We start from the raw sequence: 23,915 nt of genomic DNA on the forward strand, positions 1-23,915 counted from the left end.
TGAGATTTGGCTGGGGACACAGAGCCAAGCCATATCACATTGTAAAGTTTCTCCAATGAGAGAAGGCTTCTTACTATGTAAGGGGAATTATCAGGTGCTTTTGAGTGAAGGAGCATGACTGAATGATTAAAGAGTGAGGGCTTTGGAGTTAGCAATTTGTCACTTCTACCTGTGTGACCTCAGGCAGTCCATCTTCTCTCCCTAAGCCTGGCTTTCTGATTGTAAAACGGGGGTCATATTGGTACCTACCTTGTCAGGTTGAAGGAGTGTTAAACAAAGTCACGGGTACAGAATACTTAGCATGGTGCTAGGTGCCCAGAAAGCACTCAGTGCATCTTAGTTGGGGGTGGGTGTTATTCTCTATTTTTCCCTGTCCCAGGCATTCCTTTGTATCTCCTAAACCAGACACGCCCACCCCAACTCCCAGGGTATTTGGCCTGGGGATGAAGGCCAACCTGTCCCCACGCACAGCAGAGTCAGACCTGCAGCCCATTCTCAACACATGCCTGGAGTGCTTGCCTTATTGGTTTGAGAAACCCTGAGTTTGTTTTTTGAGTGTGTTTTCATTCTGTATAGGATAATAGCTATAATAGCTGGCATTTGTGTAACCCTTTATCCATACAAAGCTTCTTTAACTACATAGTTTATTTGACCCTCAAAACAACTCTTTGAGATGGATATTTTGGCTGCAAGCAGTGGCTCACGCCTATCATCCCAGCACTTTGGGAGGCTGAGGCAAGTGGATCTCGAGGTCAAGAGATGGAGACCCTCCTGGTCAACAAGGTGAAGCCCCATCTCTACTAAAAGTACAAAAATTTCATTCCCATCTTGTCTCTGGGGAAAATGAGTCTCTTGACTTCCTGGGTCTCATGATGTTCAGATTCCAGATCTCAGGCTGAGCTTTTCATCGAGGGTCAGGCCCACCTTGGAAAGATGTGATTTAATCTATTTCTCTGGAAGATTCCCAATCTCCCATTTCCTAAAGATCCTCCTTAGCAACGAATTCCGGGATATAGAATTTTCTTTCACCACTCACTTTTTCTGAAGCAAGAGTTTTTTCATTCATAGCCCAGGGGGAGTTTCAGAGAGTAACTTTTCCTTTCAGCTAGTAACTCCCAATAATGAGAGGTCACAGGGCTCGTGTTTCCCTACCAGATGTCCAGAGGATAGTAGAGGTCAGGTCACTGCCTCTAGTTGCAGTTATCTTGTCTAGACAAGATAAACATCCACACACAGGTAAGTTTGCAAGGTTATGCTTTACAAAGTAAGAAACAAATGTAAAAATGTACTCATTCAGCAGCTGAATGGAGACAGCAGCCCTCTTGCCATCTGGAATTTAATTGTTCCCTCCTCACCTTTTTTCTTTTTTGAGACATAGTCTTGGTCTGTCATGGAGTGCAGTGTTAAGATCTTGGCTCACTGCAACCTCCGCCTCCTGGGTTCAAGTGATTCCTGTGCTTCAGCCTCCTGAGTAGTTGGGATTACAGGTGTGCACCAGAATGCCAGGCTAATTTTTTGTTTTTAGTAGAGATGAGGTTTCGGTATGTTGACCAGGCTGGTCTTGAACTCCTGGCCTCCTGGCTAAGTGATCTGCCTGCCTTAGCCTCTCAAAGTGCTAGGGTTACAGGCATGAGCCACTGTGCCTGGCAACCCCCTCCTTTTTTTTTTTTTTTTTTAAATCAAGACTATAAAAAATCATGATTTTTAAAATAATTCATTGTCCCTCATTTAAAGACCTGGATGAGAATCCTCCCAGTCTTCCTAAGCAAATTTTTTTTTTTGTGTGTGTGCGTATATATATATATATATATATTTTTTTTTTTTTTTTTTTTTTTTTTTTGCTTGCTCGTTTTAGTATCCAGTCGTACCTGGTTGAATTTTTTAAATTTCTCTTAGATTTTTACATCTTCTGATTCCATTCTGTCATATAATTCCAAATTGTGGTGCTGGAGCAATCTTTGTCCAAATCCTGTGTGGTCCCTGGATGAAGTTAAAGGGCATCTTGGTGACCTTCCTCTCCTGAAAGCCCTGTTCTAAGGCACACTGGAAGTTTGCCTGTCTCTCTGCACGAAAGCAGTCTGACTCCTCCTCAGTTTGATTCATTCCTGACTTTACCACATGAATTCAAAATGGGCTAAAAAGGTTTGCATGATGATTGATAAGATTTCCTCGTTTTTTCTTGTTCCAGGTTCCTATGCGGGGGCGGTGGTTGCTATGCCCCTGGCTGGGGTTTTGGTGCAGTACATTGGATGGTCCTCTGTCTTCTATATTTATGGTGAGTGATTTGACTCCACAAGTTCACATGTGACTCATGCAGATGGTATTTTACTATATATGGGTTTAGCTAAGAGTTTATTACATCAAAATAGAGATTACTAAAACAAGTTTATTGTATAAATGGAGTACTTTATATGTAATTTGATTAATGTTTATATTAAAGTTGACTTTAAAAAATGAGCAGAACATTGTCTTTCTTTAAATGCCAGTTAACAACAAGAGGAACATCAACAAAGTACCTTCTCCTACCTGAACATACTGCCATTTGGAAATATTGTAAAGATCCCTTTGTAGTTTATAAGTATGATAATTGGGTGTTCACATGCACGTGTGAGATGTTTGAGTCCTTCAAACCTTGTTACGACACTGGCATGTTACCCATCTGACATGAAAAATAATATAAAATTGAAAAATTTAGAAATGAAAGAAAATAAGACCATATAACTAAGCCTTTTCTTTTTTAACTGCAGGTATGTTTGGGATTATTTGGTACATGTTTTGGCTGTTGCAGGCCTATGAGTGCCCAGCAGCTCATCCAACAATATCTAATGAGGAGAAGACCTATATAGAGACAAGCATAGGAGAGGGGGCCAACGTGGTGAGTCTAAGTGTAAGTATAAAAAGACAGATGAAGACTTGCTTCTTTTGATGAGTGTATTGTCTTCTTACAGAAAAAATGTCAACATCTTTACTAAAAAATCTCATGGTATTTTTACTCCCTAGAAATTTAGTACCCCATGGAAAAGATTTTTCACATCATTGCCGGTTTATGCAATCATTGTGGCAAATTTTTGCAGAAGCTGGACCTTTTATTTGCTCCTTATAAGTCAGCCTGCTTATTTTGAAGAGGTCTTTGGATTTGCAATAAGTAAGGTAAACACACAGATGCTTCAAATATTCTTGAACTTTAAATCTCTTGATTCTACAGAAAATAACTTTGCATGATAAAATAATTAGATTTCTAATTGTAATTCATAACAGGTCTGTGACACGTAATAGTCTGGCTGTCTGGCAAGTTATACATTCTATGCATAGTATGCATAGCTATTTAATTTCTTCTTAGCAAGGATCAGAGCTGTATTAAACTGCTTTAAAGATTTATGGCCTACCCAATTTCAAATTGGTTTTGAAACTAGCTCAAGGATGGCATATTAGGTAAGGATAAAAAGATTTGAGGGTATGGGTTTTATTTTTGTTCTGTAAGCTCTTGGTGAGTAGCAGTAAGAGCCTTACTCATTTTGCAGACCACCCCCTCTCCATAATGGTGACTATAGCAGTAACAATCATTGCTTGCAATGGTTTAGGAAGAACCTCTTTCTGCCAGGTGTGGTGGCTCACGCCTGTAATTCCAGCACTTTGGGAGGCCAAGGCGGGTGGATCACCTGAGGTCTGGAGTTTGAGACTAGCCTGACAAATATGACGAAACCCCGGCTCTACTGAAAATACAAAAATTCGCCAGGTGTGGTGATGCGTGCCTGTAATCCTAGGTACACGGGAGGCTGAGACAGGAGTATCACTTGATCCCAGGAGGCAAAGAGACAGATTGCACCATTGCACTCCAGCCTGGGCGACAGAGCAAGACTTTGCCCCACTCCAAAAAAACAAAAAAAAAGAACCTCTTTCAGTGCTTCTGGACATTATCATCAGGCCAATTGTTTTAGGGAGGAAAGGTGTGGATAGTGACTCATAAACCATCATCATAAGATAATTAAACATCTTTCCTACAAGGGAAAGAACAGTAGCCAAGCAGACACAAATGTCTGCTTAGCTACAGAACTGTCAGAAGTGACCATGGAAGAGCTGGCATAGTAATGGTGGCTGCCATCAGTCATCAGTGCTCACTGGATGGCAAGTGCTTTATCTCCCATATGCCATGTACTCTGTGATGAATAAAAGTCATCTCTGCCCTCAAGGAGCTTCCAATCTGGTGGAGGCCTAAAATCATTCACTCATTCATCATTTATTTATTATGAAATTCAGGCCTACCCAGATCCCATATAATTAGATGCTTAAATTTGGTGGTGGTAGGTAGGGGGGCTGTGAAGTGAAGCTGGGTAAGGGAATTAGGGAGGCCCCTCTCTCAGAAGTAATGACAAATTGCTGATTGTTTCTTTCCCTTCCAGGTGGGCCTCTTATCAGCAGTCCCACACATGGTTATGACAATCGTTGTACCTATTGGAGGACAATTGGCTGATTATTTAAGAAGCAGACAAATTTTGACCACAACTGCTGTCAGAAAAATCATGAACTGTGGAGGTACTGTGGATTTCATAAATGGCTTAGGCAGCTTTTGTAGAATTAGAGTAAAGATAACTGCAGAGCATATATTAGAGGTGACATTTAGTCATTGGAATGGATCTTAAAGACCCCGAAGTCTGTCCCTCAGCAGATACTTGACTGTTACGCATCACACTGCTGTCAAGTGGTCAGCGAGCTGGGACCCTTCCATACATCCCTCCACATGTATTGTTTGCTTATGTAGTTTATTCCCTTCTCTCCTTCTTACCTTTCTACCTATCCATATGTTTTGGTAAGAAGCAGAATAAAAGTAGTCTTTCCTCCTAGCCTATGCTTGTGCATAGGGTATTTATGCACGCACCCACACATACACACACACACACACACACACACACACACACACACACACATACACATACACTTTCTCTTTCCTGGTTTATTTAGCTGGTGCTGTATTTTTAAATTTTGTAAAGACAAAGTGGATGTTAGGTGATTTCCCAAAAGAGGTAGGTGAAAGTAATTGTCAACCCTACAGTGTTCACAAGTGCTTTTTAAAAAAACGTAGTTTTGTTTTTCTTTTAAAATTAACATTTATTGAATACTTTATGTGCTAGACACTAAGCTAAATCTTTTACGTACATTATCTTATTTAATCTTCATAATCACCATGTGGAGCAGGTACTATTACTATATGCAATTTGCAATGAGGAAACAGAGGTAAAATAAAGGGACGTGCTCAAGTGGCAGATCCCTGCAAGGTATCAGGTTAGCCGGAGCCCACTGTCAAAGCTCTTAGTTTGCTGCTACCCCTCCAGAGGACCATCATCAGGATGAGCGGCAGGAGGTAGAGGATAGCGCCACCTATGGATAAGAGCTCACAATTCTCATATTAAATTGAAAGGGACGGATTGCGCATGCTCTAACAGATTAGCTAGGCCAGGCCAGTTTAGAAGTGAGGACTATAACAAGGGACACAGGAGCAGGCATAATCTGATCCCACAGCATTTCGGGAAGAGAGCCTAAGAGTCTGTTGGCATCTGTTCTCCCAGCTGCTTGACTGCTGGTCCCGGGCAGGGATGTGTGGGCCTGACCTTAGCTTGAACTTTCCTGTAGGGGACTGAGGGTTAGTAGATGTAGGCCTGCTGTCTCTTGTGGGCAGGAGGTGAAGCTCTGGGATATTGCATTCAAGTCCTCTCCAAGGGAGCTGTAGCAGGCAAAATAATATCCAAGTCCCAATCCTCAGAAGCTGGGAATATATTTCCTCACATGACAAAAGGGACTTTGCAGGTGGGATTAAATTGATGTTCTTGAGTTGGGCGTTTATCCTGCATTATCTGGGTGGGCCTGATGTAATCACAATAATCCTTATAAAAGGAAGAAGGAGGGTCAGAGTCAAAGAAGAATGTGATGGTCGAGGCAGGCGTCAAGAGTGATGCAGCCACAAGCCAAGGAATGTAAGCAGACCCTAGAAGCTGGAGAAGACAAGAAGAGATTCTGCCATAGCGCCTCTAAGTTTATGGTAATTTATTACAGCAGCAAATGAAAACTAATACAGTGGTAGACCTGGTGCAATGGCCTATGACTGGAATCCTAGCACTTTGGGAGGCCAAGGTGGGCAGATCACTTGAGCTCAGGGGTTCGAATCAGCCAGGGCAACATAGTGAGAACTCATCGCTATTCAAAAATAAAAAATGAAAAAAATGAAAACTAATACAGTAGCCAAAGCCTCACCCTGCTAATGATAAAATTCTGTTCCAGCTGAACAGCCCTCACCCAAGTGCTGAACATATCTTTGTTTCTGACTTTGCCTATTCCCTTTCTCTTTCCCTGTGAGTTCTCACCTTCACCTCTCATCCCAGTGCTCTCTACACATCAAGTTCAATTCTTCTCCTCTTCTGTTTCCTTAAAGCCATGCTATTCTCTAGTAATCCCTCTGAATATGTCCACATGGCTAGATTGGCAATGCATTTTGTGCTGTCTTGTTACAGCTCTCTCAGGAAAAGATTTCAGGCAGAGGAACTAGCATGTGCAATGACCCTGGGGCAGACAGGAATGTGGCATGTGTGAGAATAGAAGGAAGGGGAGTCAGAATGGCTGAGTTATAGGAGATGGGATCAGGATGTTTGTCTGGGGTCAGATCTTGGCTGGCCTTGTCCGCACATGCAGAGCTTGGGTTTTATTTGAAGTACACTGAGATGCAGATGATGTAAAGCATGGGATGGATATGATCTGATTATTTTTTTTTTTGAGACAGTTTTGCTCTATTGCCCAGGCTGGAGTGCAGTGGCGTGATCTCAGCTCCCAGCAACCTCTGCCTCTTGGGTTCAAGTGATTCTCCTGCCTCAGCCTCCTGAGTAGCTGGGTTCATAGGTGTGGGCCACCATGCCTGGCTAATCTTTTGTATTTTTGTAGAGATGGGGTTTCACCATGTTGGCCAGGCTGGTTTCGAACTCCTGACCTCAAGTAATCTGCCTGCCTCAGCCTCCCAAATTGCTGAGATTGCAGGGGTGAGTAACTGCACCCAGTCTGATTTACTTATTTTTATTCTGGGGAATCATGCAGGGTACAGGAGTAAAAGAAGGGAGACCAGGTAGGAGACGATTTCAGTTGTCCTGTCTAGAGAAGATGGTGGCTTGGACAAATGTGGTGGCAATGGAGATGGAGAGAGGGGTGTCGAATTCTAAATTCTTGGGGCCAACATTTCCCATCTTTAAAATCTACATAATAGTATTTACTTCAGAGGATAGTTATGAGAGTTAAATGAAACGATGTATAAATGCACCTAGTGCAGTGTTTAACCTAGAAAAAGTTCTCAACAAATGTTAATGCTGCTTTTCTTCTCCAGTGTTCAAGACACAAAAACACAGAAGTGTTTCAAGGAGTTTTTTAACAAGTATTTGCTATTCAATTGTATTTCCCTTGGCCAAAAACATGTACTTCTAAACCTGCAACTTCAAAGAAGCCTCTTGATTTAAACAGTATTTGCACAACCTCTTCTAACCCCAGATGCATTAGAGATTCTTGAGCATATTTTGTGGGAATGTCTTGTTTCTATTTAATTCTGCCCCAATACCTCTGCTGTTTCTCTTTAATTCGTGGTGATGATGTTGTGTTGTGGTCACGAGAACTCTCAAAGATGTTTAATTGCTGACAAAGTGCTTGTTGAGAGGAAATAGTTTCTTTCTGCAGAAACTAGAAAGCATATGTGGAATCTTCTGCCTCATCTCCCATCTTTAAAAAAACTACCTCTTCACATGGCTTTTCATGTTGTTTTATATTTTGTTATAGTAGGACCAGTGAGTTATTAGATAGAAAACAAAATGTTAAAAAAAGACTGTAATGGTCCCACTTTTTCTGCTTAAATACAGAGATGCTAGACCAGAGATAACTACATGAAAACAAAGTTTTGTGCCATCATGAAGAATGCAGGTTGATTTGGAAATGATGAAGCTATGGTATGATCTTCCAGATAATTTTGGTTGGTGATTTGGTTTCCTAATAAGAAATATAGAAGGCATTTCTCGTCTGAGAAGGATGACACATATCTTGGAGCCTGACATCTTTTCTCTCCATTGATTTTTACATGCCATTAAAATCATTTAAAGCAAAAAAAGATCACCTTAAGCCATGATGTTCAATTCTAGTTCATTCTGAATCAGGGCTCACATCCATGATACTTAAAGACAGTTGCCAAATTCTTGTACTGCCCCCTCTATACAATGTGTAAAGTGTGACTGAAGTCAAAAATTCTATTCTGGCTGAATCAGTTGCATATGTGAACTTCAGACTGTTTTAATAGGAAATAAAATATTTCTTAGGCCTTTAAGTCCTAGTTTTGTTTCTCTTGGCAACTCTAAATAAGTTCAGTTTTAAAGATCTCCTGATTACCCGTAAAGCACATATTTTATCTTTGAGCTCCTGAAACATACAGTCCTGTCTCTAGTATTTTAACTGTCAATAAAAACCATTTAGGCTCTTAAATACTCTTTTCCCTTTGGCAATCTGCTAACTATTTGGCCAAACTCTTTTTTTTCTTACAGATGAACTGATGTATCATTTCTAAGTTTTATTCTTTACACAATGTCATCATTCTAATTCTTTGGGCGAATTAATTTTCTGCACTCTCAACGCTTGGGTTGAGAGTGTTAAAAGAAGTTTCAGCCAGATGCCTTGTTATTTAGGATAAGCCACTTCTAAAACACATATAGTTAGAATATGAAACACTAGCAATTTTTCCCTATGTGTAATCTTAAATGTTGTAATAAAATGAAGAACAAATAGCAATGGTTTAAAGCTGATAGTTTTAAAAGTATGACTTCTCTAGTTATATTTCATCTTATAATTTGAAGTCATTTAAAACAATTATTAGTTCTTGCCCTTCTTTATAGTAGTGTTCAAGAAATAGGTTCAAAAAGGTAAGTATTAATAAGTAAACTATCATTTGCGATAAGTACTTTAGCTTGTGAACCTTATTTTCTTGATTTTGGGTCCCATTTCTTTCCTTTGCGTTAATTCATTAAATGTTATTTATTTATTTATTTAGAGACAGAGTCTCGCTCCATTGCCCAGGCTGTAGTGCAGTGGTGCAATCTCAGCTCACTGCAACCTCTGCCTCCTGGGTTCACGTGATTCTCCCGCCTCAGCCTTCCAAGTAGCTAGGATTACAGGCACACGCCACTGTGCCTGGCTAATTTTTTATTGTTTTAGTAGAGAAGCAGTTTTGCCATGTTGCCCAGGTTGGTCTCAAACTCCTGACCTCAGGTGATCTGCCTGCCTTGGCCTCCCAAAGTGCTGGGATTTCAGGTGTGCACCACCACGTCTGGCTAAAAATTATTTATTGAGTGCATACTACATGCTAGCCAGACTCTGTGTTAAATATACAGTTTTGTGGGAGAGGCAGAAACAGAAATGAAAAATTACGAAGAAATATTGAAAAGTTCTATAAAATAATGAGAAGGTGATGACAACTTCATTGGTGGAGAGCAGGGAGAGGGTTGTTATGGAGGCTTTCTAGAGGAGACAGTGTTTAATCTGGACTTTAAAAATGGTAAGATTTATCCAGAAACAGAGAAGGTAGTGAAAGAAGAGTATCCCAGATAAAGAAACAATGTATGGGCACGAGACACTGTGTGGTTACAAAGCAGCTAATAGAGCAGTAACTCTACAGCACAGAGGGCTGCCTATGGAATGGGGCAGTAAGCAGAGATGAGGGCTGGAAGAAGATGAAACTGGAATTTTCAGTAAGCAGGAGGGATTTATTGGAGAACATTATACTCATGATGTGGAGCCCATGACAAACACGTTAAGCACAGGAGCGACTAATGGGGTGTGTGGCTTAGAAAGAGAGTGGTATTGAGAATGCATCAGAGGAGGATGAGTTGGGATGACTACCAAAGTGGCTTGTTGTGGCTGGGCATGGTGGCTCAGGCCAGCATTTTGTGAGGCCAAAGTGGGTGGATCACCTGAGGTCAGGAGTTCGAGACCAGCCAGGCTAACATGGCAAAACCTGATTTCTATTAAAAATATAGAAATTAGCCAGGTGTGGTGGTGGGTGCTTGTAATCCCAGCTACTGGGGAGGCTGAGTCAGGAGAATCACTTGAACCCAGGAGGCAGAAGTTGCAATGAGCTGAGATTGCACCACTGCACTCCAGTCTGGGTGACAGAGCGAGACTCCATCTCAAAAAAAAAAAGAAGAAAAATAAGTGGCTTATTGTAGTCGTCCTGGTAAGAGGTCACCGGGCCCGGGACTAAAGCAGTGACAGAGGAGGGGAAAGTGGCAGTTGGACAGGACAGATATTTCTGAGGCCAAACCTGCAGATTTGCATGTGAAAGCTGAGGCAGGAGGAAAAGTCCAAGGCAGTTCCGAAGTTTCTGCGTTGGACTTCTGGCTGCCATTTGTTGAGCTGTGCTCGTTTGCCACACTCAGTACCTCATATACCAATTTCATTTACTCTTCCAGCACCCTACAAGGCTGTGGTATTATTTCCATCTTTTGGATGAGGAATCTAAGAGGTGTAGTAACTTGTTCAAGGCCACACAATTACCGAGTTTGAAGTGGAAAGTGAATCCATACCAGTTTGACTCTACAGACTGGGTTCTAAACACAGAAGATAGAAGATTAGAGAAGAAGAGGAAAGCACATGGTGCTGGTGGTTTGCCTTGTTTGTTTAGGAGTGAAAAATAGGGAAAGAGGCTGGGGGCGGTGGCTCACGCCTATGAGCCCAGCACTTTGGGAGGCTGAAGTGGGTGGATCACATGAGGTCAGGAGTTTGAAATCAGCCTGGCCAACATGGCAAAACCCCAACTCTACTAAAAATACAAAATTAGCTGGGTGTGGTGGCACATGCCTGTAATCCCAGCTACCTGGGAGGCTGAGGCAGGAAAATCACTTGAACCTGGGAGGTGGAAGTTGTAATGAGACGAGATCGTGCCATTGCACTCCAGCCCGGGCGGTAAGAACAAGACTCCATCTCAAAAAAAAAAAAAAAAAAAATAGGGGAAGAGAGAATTGATTTAGGCATGTTGCCTTTGAGGTACTGTAGGAAAATTGTGTGGAGATGTCGGGAATCAGCTGATAGTCTCCAAATGAAGCACTACTAATTGTCTCTCCCCCTCCTAGGGCACTCTATATACTTGGAAATGATATTTATATCATTTTTCTGTCTGTTGTTGGCTGAACTTTTTTTTTCTGGTGAGAAGGAACTTCTTCATAATTTCCTCATCCTTTTTGTTTTTTTAATTGTGCTAGACTTACTTATTCTGAATGAAAGGAACAGAAAGTACTTTTGTTCTGCAAAATTTTCTGTGCAAAAATCTCATGTATTGTTTGTTGTTGTTTTTTAAGAGGCATGAGAGCTTTGTGAACTTCTGAAGTAGAAAACTTTTGACTTATGCTTTACAAGTGGTGAAGTGCTATGTTTTGTTTCAGATATTTGCTACAGTTTTCTGGTTGCTTTTGGCAATAAATATTAGTGTTGTCATTTTACTTTTATGGGAAAGGCCATAACTTAACTAGTCAAAGGGGGATCATTAACACAGTTATATAGTAGAGTTTTAGTATTTAACAACGGCAGGGGCAGCTGCCATGTTAACTAATAATTAACAACCCTTATCCCAGGAGCATCACTGGAACCTATTGTGACCGTGTGGTGTTAAAGGTGCACCAGGATAATGTTAGAAGGTTCATGAACACCCATGGAATATTACTATAGTCATATAGTCATGAAAGACCTGGGTAGCATTATAAGCACTGTACCAGAATGTGGGTCTGTGGAGGAAGAGAAAACCACACACTGCATGTCCTCACTCATAAGTGGGAGATGAACAGTGAGAACACATGGACACAGGGAGGGGAACATCACACACCAGAGTCTGTTGAAGGGGAAGAAAAGGGAGAGCATTAGGACAAATACCTAAGGCATGTGGGACTTAAAACCTAGATGGTGAGTTGATAGGTGCAGCAAACCATCATGGCACATGTATACCTATGTAACAAACCTGCACATTCTGCACATGTATCCTAGAACTTAAAGTAAAATAAACAAACATAGGTCTGTAGAAATATAGATTCATTCTTATTTGATAAATAAAGGAACTTCAGTTGACCGATATGAAAATGACATTTTTTCCCCCTTGCTTTTTCCATTTGCAGGTTTTGGCATGGAAGCAACCTTACTCCTGGTCGTTGGCTTTTCCCATACCAAAGGGGTGGCTATCTCCTTTCTGGTGCTTGCTGTAGGATTTAGTGGCTTTGCTATTTCAGGTAACATGTCCTTTGGGTTTCCAGATCTTGACTATAGATTCAACAAGTCCTAGCAAGAAGGAAGGACGAGGATATTGTAACATCTGCTTTCAGTAGCCAGTCCATTCTCAGAGAGCAGGACCATCACCCAGAGAATGTCATCTAGAGAAGGTGATTTTGTAAGATCACTGAGAACTGGGCTTGAGAGCCCAGTTAAGGTGGTTTTACTACTTACTTTGTTATGGAAAAAGACACAAAGTGCAGGTGACCCTTCTGAGACATGAGCAGAGGCTCAAGTATATGTCCCGGGTGAAGTGGACTTTCGCACTCAGCACCATGACACCCTACCTAACAGAGGCTCCTGTGACTTTTTCAAGCCTCACCTTTCGCTAGAGAACTGCTAGTGTCATTACAGTCATAAAATCAGAAGTTTTTCTGAGAATGAAAACCTTCTTTAGATTTTTGTCTACTTCATTGCTTTCATTTTCCAAACAAGAAAATGCAGGTCCAGAGAGGGGGAAGTAATTTTCTGAACAGGGTAAAGCTGGTAAGAATAATGACAATGATGATGTGAGCTAGCGATGAACAAGCACAGATTCTGTGCTGCAGACCAAGCCATCTGTGTATATTAAGCCCTGTCTTTTTCGCAACTACCCTAGTGAGTATCAGTGCTGTTATGATCCCCATCTTACAAAAGCAGAAACCAGTCTACTGCATGTGTGAGAGAGGCCAGGGTGCAATCATATCAGAAGCTTCTTATGCAAAACTGGGTGAAAGAGTGAAATTTAGTAGTTTGTCTATATTCAAAGCATTGTAAAACATTGCCCGGTTATTGGCTGGGTGCAGTGGCTTACACATATAATCCCAGCACTTTGGGAGACTGAGACAAGTGGATCACTTGAGCCCAGGAGTTTGAGACCAGCCTGGGCAGCATGGCAAAACCCCATCTCTACAAAAAATACAAAAAGTTAGCCGAGTGTGATGGCACACACCTGCGGTTTCAGCTACTCAGTAGGTTGAGGTGAGAACATGGCTTGAGCCTGGGAGTTGGAAGTTGCAGCGAGCTGAGCTTGTGCCACTGCACTCCAGCTGGGGTGACAGAGCAAGACACTGTCTCAAGAAAAAAAACAAGTAAATAAAATAAAAATAAAAAATTGGTTAAAAATGTTTTACATATGTTGCATGTATCTCACAACATTGTGAAGCAAGTAGTAGTCTGTCACTACATTACTGATTTTTCACTATTTTAATAAAGCTCAGAAAAATTTGGTACTTTTCTAATGCCACACAGTTGGTGGCAAAAGAAGGATGAAAGAACGGTTCTGCCTGGCCCAAAGCCTGCGCTCCTTCCATTATTCCAGGCTGCCTTAAATATCAAATAGAGCATTAGTGTCCCAGAATAGAAAAATATGGAACCTCTGGTCTAAACTGCCCTAAGACAGGGGCTTGTATCTATCAAAATAAATCAAGCCGATGAATGGTTAAATTAGAAGATAAAGTAAAAGTCCAGATTAAAAGTAACTCGCAGCTAAGGAGTTAGGTTTAGAGATGCATAGACCTGGGTTTGAGGCCTTCTGTACTGCTTACTATTTATAAAAAATATTTTTTTGCTAAATTATGAAAACTCTCAAGCTTCAGTCTTCTCATCTAGAGATTGGAGGATAAAACAGTAACTTCACGGGGTTGCTGGGAGACAAACTGAGATCATTCATGCGTCTCCTCACACTTCTTGTGGGCTGGGCATTATTCTTAGCACTGGGGGTATTGTAGTGAACAAATGAAAGATTTCACTCTCATAAAGTTTGCATTCTACTGGAAATATTTATTCAAATTAAGACCTTACCTTTATTTATCTGAAGCTCTTAGAGTGCCAGATGCATAACAAAATTAACAAGTATTCAACAATGTTGTTCTATTAGTACACACTCCAGCTCAGTGCTTCTCAAAGTGTTATGTGAAATCACCCTAGGATATTTCAGAATGCAGATTCTGAAATTTGGTAGCTCTAGGGTGGGACCTGAGATTCTGCATTTCTACAGGCTCCCCAGCGTGGCCGCCACTGCTGCTGCTGCTGAGTCCACACTTTGAGTAGCAACGGCAGAGCAATCACGACTTGCTTCCAGTAGGATGCTGAGGAACACCTTTACTTGATAACTTTGTGATGCAAAAGAGATCCATATCCTGTTCCCAGAGATACTGAAATGTTCAGGTTCATAGTGCTTCCTTTGCCCCAATTGCCAATTAAGTCACAATCTGTAGGAGAAAAACCCAATACTCTAAATCACAGCAGCTGCCTTTTTTTTTTTTTTTAAACAGGGTCTCTTGCCTTGTGCAGTGGCTCATGCCTGTAATCGCAGCACTTTGGGAGGCTGAGGCAGGTGGATCACCTGAGATCAGGAGTTCGAGACTAGCCTGGCCAACATGGTGAAACCCGTGTCTGCTAAAAATACAAAAATTAGCTGATTGTGGTGGTATGTGTCTGTAGTCTCAGCTACTGGGGAGGTTGAGGCATGAGAATAGCTAGAACCTTGCAGGCAGAGGTTGCAGCGAGCCAAGATTGTACCACTGCACTTCAGGCTGGGTGACAAAGCGAGACTTTGTCTCAGAAAAAAAATAGGGTCTTGCTCTGTCACTCAGGCTGGAGTGCAGTGGCATTATCACAGATCATTGCAGCCTTTACCTCCCATGCTCAGCTGATCCTTCTGCCTCAGCCTCCTGAGTGGCTGGGGCTACAGGCATGTGTCACCACGCCCAGCTATTTAAAAAAAAATTTTGAGGCAGGGTCTCACAATATTGCCCAGGCTGGTCTCAAACTCCTAACCTCAAGTGATTCTCCTGCCTCAGCCTCTCAAAGTATTAAGATTACAGGTGTGAGCCATGATGCCTGGCTTGCTTGCCACTTTTTAAACATGATTTCATTCAATCCCCATTGCAACCTTGATGAGAAGGGTATTGCTGTATTCACTTTATTGGTGGGGAAACCAAAGTGTGATTTAACTTGCCTAGTGAGTGGCTGGGAGTAGAATAAAGGTCTGTTGGTCCCAAGAATGACACTGTGGGAAGGATTGTGGCCACGGGGGCAATAATTCCTCAGGATCTACGCTGCCACTTTTAAAGGAATAAACATGGACACCAGGGAAGACTGACTGGCATAATTTAGGAGCTGATTATAGACAAGACTGCTGAGATAGATGAGGTTAAAAATCGGAAAGGGATGAGTGATGCCTGTTTTGGGAAATGTCCTGGACAGAGAAGACAGATTCTCTCAGTTTGTGGGTAATTTTTTTCATCTACTATAAAAATCTATCAATATTTCAGTATCTCAGTGATTCCCCCACCCCACCCAAATGCCAGGATTGTGCAGCTTAAAACCTAAATGGCTTTTCCACATTATCTTTAGCTGAACACAGATGCCCAGGCTTTGTATCAGAGCATGATACTCAACAATCTTATTAATTGCTTCTTATCTCCGGATTGTTTTCTAATAAAGTGTTTATTACATTCCAGTCAACAGTAAGATTAATGAACTTGCAACTGTTTTATATTCTGATCATTTGGCACGTTGACCTGAAAGAGAAGGTATGTTTATTACCAAGAAGTTTTCCCAAAAATTCTCTCTGAAGGGAGGTATTTTTGTGCCAGATGAACAACCAACCAATGTGCCAGATTAGACCAAAAAATGTTTTAAATCCTATTTTCAGGTTCTTTGCAGAGAATAGAGAAGTAAAAAGCAAAGCAAAGAAAAACAAAAAGATGAGTAAAACCTACAACCCCTTGCTATAATTTCAGTAGCTGAAGTTGGTAATTAATTTAACAATTCTTTATTGAGTGACTACCATGTGCCAGACCCTTTGCTAGTTCAGGGAAGATGCTAGGAAACAAGAAGGATGGATAACCACCTGGAAAGAGCATGACTGTTGGTTTTCACGTCTATACACCATGTAGTTAATATACATTATTTAACTTAATTCCTACAACAATTTTATAAGAATGGTTATCTCATTGTATAGATGACAAAACTGAAGTTCAGGAAGTTTAAATCCTTGGTCTAGGCTTGCATCTCAATTAAGCTGCCAGACCAAGGTCTGTCTGACTCAAACATGTACCCCTGGAATATATTGACAAAGTTGGTTTACAGTGCCTTAAGCTTCCTCTTTTATAGACTTGCTTTCCCTGCCTTCACTCCTCCCCACTCACTCCACTCATTCCTCCTGATAAATGGATTAATTGTGAGTCAGCGACTTATAATTTTACCACTTTCAGCATTATTATTATTATTAGATGGAATCTTGCTCTGTTACCCAGGCTGGAGTACAGTGGCAGAGTCTCAGCTCACTGCAACCTCTGCCTCCTGGGTTTGAGCGATTCTCCTGTCTCAGCCTCCCAAGTAGCTGGAATTACAGGCATGTGCCACCATGCCTGGCCAATTTTTGTATTTTTAGTAGGGACAGGGTTTTGCCACGTTGGCCAGGCTGGTCTCAAACTACTGACCTCAGGTGATTCGCCCGCCTTGGCCTCCCAAAGTGGTGAGATAATAGGTGTGAGCCACCATGCCTGGCCAGCAGCATTATCTTTTGATAGAAGACCTCAAAGAGTGGGAGTTACTTGGCAGTGGCAGCAGACGGTAGTAGCAGTAGTGGTAGTTAGCATAGCTTTGATATTTGCTGAGGGCTTCACATACCTATTTCCCCTGAGTCTCTATCATAGCATCTTTATGAAGTGAGTAGTAATATTATCCTCATATTGGAGATGAAGAAACAAAGGTTCCCAAATTACTTGTTGACATAGTAGAAATAAGATTCAAGTGCAGATTTACAGACGCAAATCAAGTAGATGTGTGAAAGTGTTTCATAAATTACAGAAGGTTCTGCCAATGTTTGTGCAAATGTCTCATTGAAAAGTACCCTTTTCATTGTGTCAAATGTGGTTATGTGGTCAATAAAGTTGGATTACTCTTGGCTGCCTTTTAAGAGTGAGTCGGGTAGGAGCAGGAATTTTATGAGGCAAGATTTGGGTCTAATCATACTGTATGTGATTATGTAATTCTTTACTCTGCATAAATGTGATTCAGGCTTTAGGCTTTTCAATATTGCACCAAACACCGTATTTTGGAATTCAGAACCTACAAGGTAGAGATGCCATAATTCTCCTTGTAGAGAGAGCTCATTATAGATATTGATAATCAATTCCAGCATTATTTACTGGTGTTGCTTTGTGCAAACACAGCCTCATGAACCCAATTCTCTTGGACTGGAAACTAATATCCATCAGTCATATGCTAGAGGAAACCAAACAGATTGGTGAAAGTTGGGGCAACTGAGTATTTTCCAAAGTGTATTTGGAATTCTGTTCTTGACTGATTTTGAGGTTTTGACTTCACTGTAGGTTTTAATGTCAACCACCTGGACATTGCCCCCCGCTATGCCAGCATTCTCATGGGGATCTCAAATGGAGTGGGAACACTTTCTGGAATGGTCTGTCCCCTCATTGTCGGTGCAATGACCAGGCACAAGGTAAAGGTCTCCTTTGTGGCTGTGGGTTACAGTATCGGAGGACTGGAGCACTACACAAACTTGGGATTTCAAGGGTCTACTGCAGTGTGTAAATGTGTATGTCCTTGACCTTGACTGAGTCAGCTGAACTTTTTTTTTCTTTCTTTCTTCTTCTGATTTTCAAATCATTGCTTATCAATGGCACCAAGGCTAATTGTTTTGTTCTATGTTTTCTCAATTGAGGAATAAAAGTCTGGAAAGAAGGGTGTGGGCTATAGAAACTGTTTAGAGACACGAAGAAGAAACTGAGGCAGTCAACCCGGGATAAATGAGTTATTGAAGTTTGTTTTCTCATTCTCAGTGACTGAAGTTGATAGCCTATTTCCATCCATTGCTTAGCATGTTTCAGCATACAAAGATGAGTGCTGTTTGACTTCCTAGTTAACAATAAAATAAACAGGACGTTAATAACCCACCCAGTTGTTACTGAGCCTTCGTGATTTTAGACACGGGTGGGTGGTAGAGGAAGATCCATTCAGAGTTCACTCACAGCCCACGTGATTTCTTTATCTTTGTCATTGAAACGTCTCGAGATGCTGCTTTCTGCAAATAATAATTCTTTGATACCATGGAATTTTTCTCCCCAACTATTTTCTTAGTTGGATTGTCTATTACAAATACATCTTCAGAAGTTTTTTGAGCTTCCTGCAGAAGAAAGTGTGAGATAAATTTTCCTACTTTTTGACAGAAAAGGAAGGTAGGATTTTATAGCCAGAGAATTTATGTTTTCCCTCTCTGTTCATGAAATAATAGGATTGATAAGATGACTACTAAATCCAAGATATCTTCCCCCAGTCTTAGACACAAATTCTCATTATTTTTGATATATGTTTTTTACACTGTAAATAAGATTATAAATAAAATTCCTGTCAGTCAAGGGTGAGAACTTTAATGGCTCAAATATTATTATGTATCCAACAACAAGCAAGGAGACTTCTGATATTTAAACTGGTGGGTTCCTAAAACAAGTTTAATTTAGCTGACTATGTGAAAGGAAACCTGATTTGCATATTCAAAAAGCTATGCAATGGTGCTGCATGTATTAATATTTTTATATGTTGTTTATTTTAAAATGTATTTTCTAAATTTAAAAAATACATATTTATTGTCATGTCTAACTTTCATAATCATCGTAGTCTTAACTTTCTTTCTTTTTTTTTTTTTTTGAGACAGAGTCTTGCTCTGTCATCAAGCTGGAGTGCAGTGGTACAGTCTGGGCTCACTGCAACCTCTGCCTCCTGAGTTCAAGCAATTCTCCTGCCTCAGCCTCCCAAGTAGCTGGGACTACAGGCACGCACCACCATGCCCAGCTAATTTTTGTATTCTTAATACAGACAGCATTTCACCATGTTGGCCAGGATGGTCGGTCTCCATCTCCTGACCTTGTGATCCATCTGCCTCGACCTTCCAAAGTGCTGGGATTACAGGCATAAGCCACTGTGCCTGGCCTTAACTTTCATTTTTGAAAATTTTCTTTTAAATTAGATTTGAATCCTAGATGGTGCTTCTGACACATGTCCTCCCCGCCAAGGAGCAGAGGAGCATTGCCTCCCACATGGGCAGGTGCTTTTTCCCAGCAGAGGCCTTCAGGACATACTGGTAATCTCTGGTTTTAGTTAAAACATAAATAATTGGCACTTTATTTCCTTATTTAGACCCGTGAAGAATGGCAGAATGTGTTCCTCATAGCTGCCCTAGTGCACTACAGTGGTGTGATCTTCTATGGGGTCTTTGCTTCTGGGGAGAAACAGGAGTGGGCTGACCCAGAGAATCTCTCTGAGGAGAAATGTGGAATCATTGACCAGGATGAATTAGCCGAGGAGACAGAACTCAACCATGAGAGTCTTTCGAGTCCCAGAAAGAAGATGTCTTATGGAGCCACTGCCCAGAATTGTGAAGTCCAGAAGAAGGAATGGCAAGGACAGAGAGAAACGATCCTTGATGAGGAAGAGCCAACATTCTACCAGAATGAAGAGAGAAACTTCTCAGCTACATCCTAATGTCTGAGGGGCACTTCTGTCTTCTCCTTACTTTAGAACCAGAAAGTATCCAAACCTATTGCCTTTCTTGTAGCCCGGCTTGTCAGAGGTCCAAATATGGGGAGGGGAGAAGATCTAACCAGGGACAGGGAAAAGAGAAATATTATCTTTCAATGACACGCATAGGTAAAAAGCTGTGCTCAGTTGGTAAAATAGTTGGTAATACATATTTTTTGAATTGACAGTTGACCCTTCTCTCAAAGAGCTGAACTTATTCAGAAAGGAATGACTAGAAGAAAAAGGAGACAATACCATGTTGTTCAAAGAAACATAGAAGGAAATGGGGATATTTGGCCAGAAGGAATGTAAACAATAGCTGCCACCACATCTCTAAGGTAGCCATGCAGAGGAGGGCCTCATATTCCCAATGAACCCCACATTGTGGCAGGTGCTGTATAAACACTCTTATTCTCTGCACCTTTATGACACACATTTCTTATCCCATTTTACCACCAAGGAAACTAAAGCAACAAGATATGAACTTGCCCAAGGTCATCTGTCAGAGTCAGTGCTGAGATTGTTGAAGCCCCCAGTAGGTGGCAGTTCTAGGAAAGAAGATTTCCACTCAGTGTAGGGAAGACATTTGTAATGATGAAAACTGAAAATGGAGTAATTGTGCGTAATTCACCATTTTTGTAGGTGTCAGGTAAGGGAAACATTTCAGTAGATGAGGCAGAGGGGATTCAAATGTGTGAGAGGCTGGATCCAAAGACCTTTAGTGTCCTGTGTTATCTGAAGAGTCAAATGGTTCTGTGACTCCATAGTTTTTAAAGTAATGAGGGTCGCAGACTACATCGGAGATTCAAATAGGTTTTTTTTTTTAAAGCTAAGCAAGAGAGCCACATTTTTAGAAATCTGAGAGTCAAAATGGCTGGAAGCAGTAAAGAAGAGATTGGCTATTAAGTTTCAATCTTCCATAATGTTAAGAATGCAGCTAAGTGATGTCCCAAATTACTTATAAACATTTAAGACATTTAATAATTTAAGAAGTAGGTTAATGTTTTTTCTTACGTAAAATTCTCCTGAAAGAATTTTCTATTTCAAAAAAATGTATATCTCTAGCCTTTTTTTTTTTTAGCTGGAGGTTGTATTAGGAAGTTTCATCAGATTATATAAAATTATGATTTTATATCAAATGTATTCATAATGACTATTTGGAATGATATTCAGGGAAATCACAATAATGTAGTGGTAGTAATACAGGGAAATACTAGAGTGAAAACATCTGGGACAATTAGACCTACAATTAGTGTTGAAAAATTTACCTTTGATAGCATAAGGCAATTACATGGATACTTTTAGATATATTTAAATTGTTAATGTTGGCATCCAAAGGGTTGTTTGAAATTAAAATTATTTTCTTGTTCATTGGTTTTGAAAATTTTATTTCTACTTTCAGAAGAAAAATATAACATGGAAAAAATTATAGATTTACTTGTAGTTTATCAATGTAAAGTGGTTTTTTTTTTGTTTTTGTTTTTTTTTTTTTCTAATTTCTCCCACATGTATTTCTGGTCCCCAGTTATACTAGCTAAGTTATAGTGTATTTTATAAATGGAATAATCTTGGGGAAAAATTGTGACTCTTCATTAAATAATATTCCTTATGTCACTAGCATACAATTTATGTTAGTAGACATTTTCAAATCTCTTTAATGAGTGAATCCATGCAAGCCTCATAGAACAGTTGCTAGTATGCAGAAAATGCCCAAGTAAATAGTTGGCATTATCATTATCATCTTCTAACATTTTTGGACTTTTCAGTTGAAAAGAAAACATGTTATGTCATTTTTATCCATTATCCCCAGAACTTATTGTGAAAGTTGTGATGTTTTCTAAGTAAAATATGAAATAAAAATTTAGCGATTTATGATAGCCAGTGTTTTATTTTGTGTGTGTGTGTTAATTAAGTCAAATAATTGTATTTAAAAAACTCATGATAATCCTTAAGGTAGTAGTATTGTATATTGTGACACGAAGTTGTATTTATCACATTGCTTGAAGTTGGTGTCATGTGCAGAAAATCTACATTTTTTTCCATAACTTGCCTTTATAATATGTATTTTTTTTTTAAATGGAGTCATGGTTCATGGTGTTAAAAACTAGAAAATTATTTGGTTGTGATGGGTTTTTCTCTGTGTAGGTTGCAATGGATGAATGATTACATATTAACACCAGACAGATGCCATTTACGAATCATTGTACATTTTGCTGCAAATATCCATTTGTAGGTCAACTCATGGGTGCAACCCATGGATTCCAGCAGGAAGGGAAGGAAGCCTGTAGGTGTGGGGTTCTTTAAACAAGAAAGATCTGATGATTCTTTCCAAACAATGAACGTTTTCGAAATTCCTTAATATGACAAGAAAAATAAGTATTAAAGAAATAATGGCCCATTTGTTATCCATGTCTGGATGTTAAATTCAACAAGCAAAAATTGGAACCTACTATGTTTGTTTCTATTTCACCCTGCCTCCCCCCAACCTCAATAAATCTGTTTTTCTTTCTCTATTTCTTATCTCAGTTAGTCACATAATCCTTTTCTCAAGCTAGAATTCCTAAGAATTCTTTAAGTCATCCTGGACTTAAAGTTTTTTCTCCTTCTCTCTCTCTTCTCTGCCAAGTTCATGTAATTTAATTTTTGGTCTGTAGATCCATATCTTATGTCAGCTTGGGAAACTCTCAGCCATTACCTCGTAATATATTTCATTTGCTCCATTCTCTACTGTTTTTCTAGGCATTCAGTTAAATGTATTCTAGACTGTATATAGGTCTCTGATCACCTGTTCTATATTTTCCAATGCATTGCCTCTTTATATGTCATGCTGGATATCTTCTCCTGACTAATTTTTCAGTTCTTTCTCTCTCTCTTCAGTGAGGTCTAATCTGTAAAAAATCCATCCATTGTGTTCTTAATGTTGGTGATTATATTTTCAGTTCTACGATTTTTATTGGTTCTTTTTCATTTCTGCTATGTCTTTTAAAAAATATTTTTAGCTCTCTGCTGAAATTTTTAATCCTGTATTTTATTTTCTGAGACATAGTAAGCTAATTGTTTTAACGTCTGCTCAGTGCCAATATTTGGAGACCATGTTATTCTCTTTCTTTTTTTGTTTTGTTGATTTTGCTGGTCCTTATTCATACTATCTTAACTGCATCTATGCTTGGTTTTCTTTGATTTTATCAGATATTGCATTTGAAAAATTGTAGAAATAATTGTAGCAATTTTAGCCTTGAAATAATGCTGCTGCTGCTGCTTTTCTTTCTTCTTCTTCTTCTTCTTCTTCTTGTCTTCATCTTCGTCATCGTCTTCTTCTTCTTCTTCTTCTTTACCTTTCCTTCTGGGAGGCTTTTGTTTGCTTCTTTCATGAGCTTAAGGGTATTAACAGCCTGGGATCACCTTAGTCCAGTTGCAGGGCCTGAGGTATCCTGTGCCACCCAGATGATTTGAAGCTGGACAACAGGATGTGTGAAGGCTCTTTTACTTCCTGTTCACCCTTACTGCTAGAGCATAGCACTTCAGGGTCCCAACCCACACTACAATGTTTTTACCGGTGTCCAACTTTTGTCCCCATAGCAGGCCATCAAAAACACTGCTCAGCCATCAAACACTGGCTTTGTCAGAATTAACAAATGCTCCCAGCAGAAAAGTGGCCTCAAATCTCAGACTCACTTCTCTGAATTTTCATCTTCTCTCCGATGAAAAATGGTAGCCTGGAAATTTTTCACTACCATGTTGGCTTTCCAATGCTTTTGAGCAGAATTTTAAAAAGTAATTTTTTTTTTTTGGTTCAGTTTTCCTAGTTCAGCTTTTTTTGGTTCAACCTTCCTAGGAAGGTTGGTCTGAATTAACTAGTCTGTCATTAACAAACACTGAAATATCTTTTAATTTTAACTTCACAAGTTCTTTCAAATTAATCTACCTCCTTAGAGATAGTGTAGTAATAAATTATACTTAGACCTCAGTGGTTTAATATAGCAAATGTTTAGTTCTCTCTTATGTTACAAGTTGAATGTGGGCTGGTTGGGGTCGGGTAGAGTGGAGGCTTGTTCCAGACGTCACTCAGG

At 40.1% G+C, this 23,915-nt stretch overlaps 1 protein-coding gene and 1 non-coding gene across 2 annotated transcripts in view; both read left to right on the forward strand.

Annotated features, from left to right (window-relative positions):
• The window catches only part of SLC17A8 (solute carrier family 17 member 8), a 59,714-nt gene extending 38,009 nt beyond the window's left edge, over positions 1-21,705 (forward strand). The window contains exons 6-12 of the mRNA XM_017976311.4: positions 2,189-2,275; positions 2,748-2,887; positions 3,001-3,150; positions 4,401-4,533; positions 12,168-12,278; positions 17,643-17,770; positions 19,465-21,705. Of these exons, the coding sequence (XP_017831800.2) occupies positions 2,189-2,275; positions 2,748-2,887; positions 3,001-3,150; positions 4,401-4,533; positions 12,168-12,278; positions 17,643-17,770; positions 19,465-19,809 (1,094 nt within the window). The 3' untranslated portion in view covers positions 19,810-21,705. The remainder of the gene's footprint in view (positions 1-2,188; positions 2,276-2,747; positions 2,888-3,000; positions 3,151-4,400; positions 4,534-12,167; positions 12,279-17,642; positions 17,771-19,464) is intronic.
• LOC118144704 (small nucleolar RNA U13) lies at positions 2,560-2,665 on the forward strand. Its single transcript, XR_004729451.1, has one exon. It is a non-coding gene; the product is annotated as a small nucleolar RNA U13 (small nucleolar RNA).
• Positions 21,706-23,915: the final 2,210 nt, after the last annotated feature.

The sequence above is a fragment of the Callithrix jacchus genome, chromosome 9 (genome assembly GCF_049354715.1).
Source record: "Callithrix jacchus isolate 240 chromosome 9, calJac240_pri, whole genome shotgun sequence".
NCBI classification, from domain to species: Eukaryota; Metazoa; Chordata; class Mammalia; order Primates; family Cebidae; genus Callithrix; species Callithrix jacchus.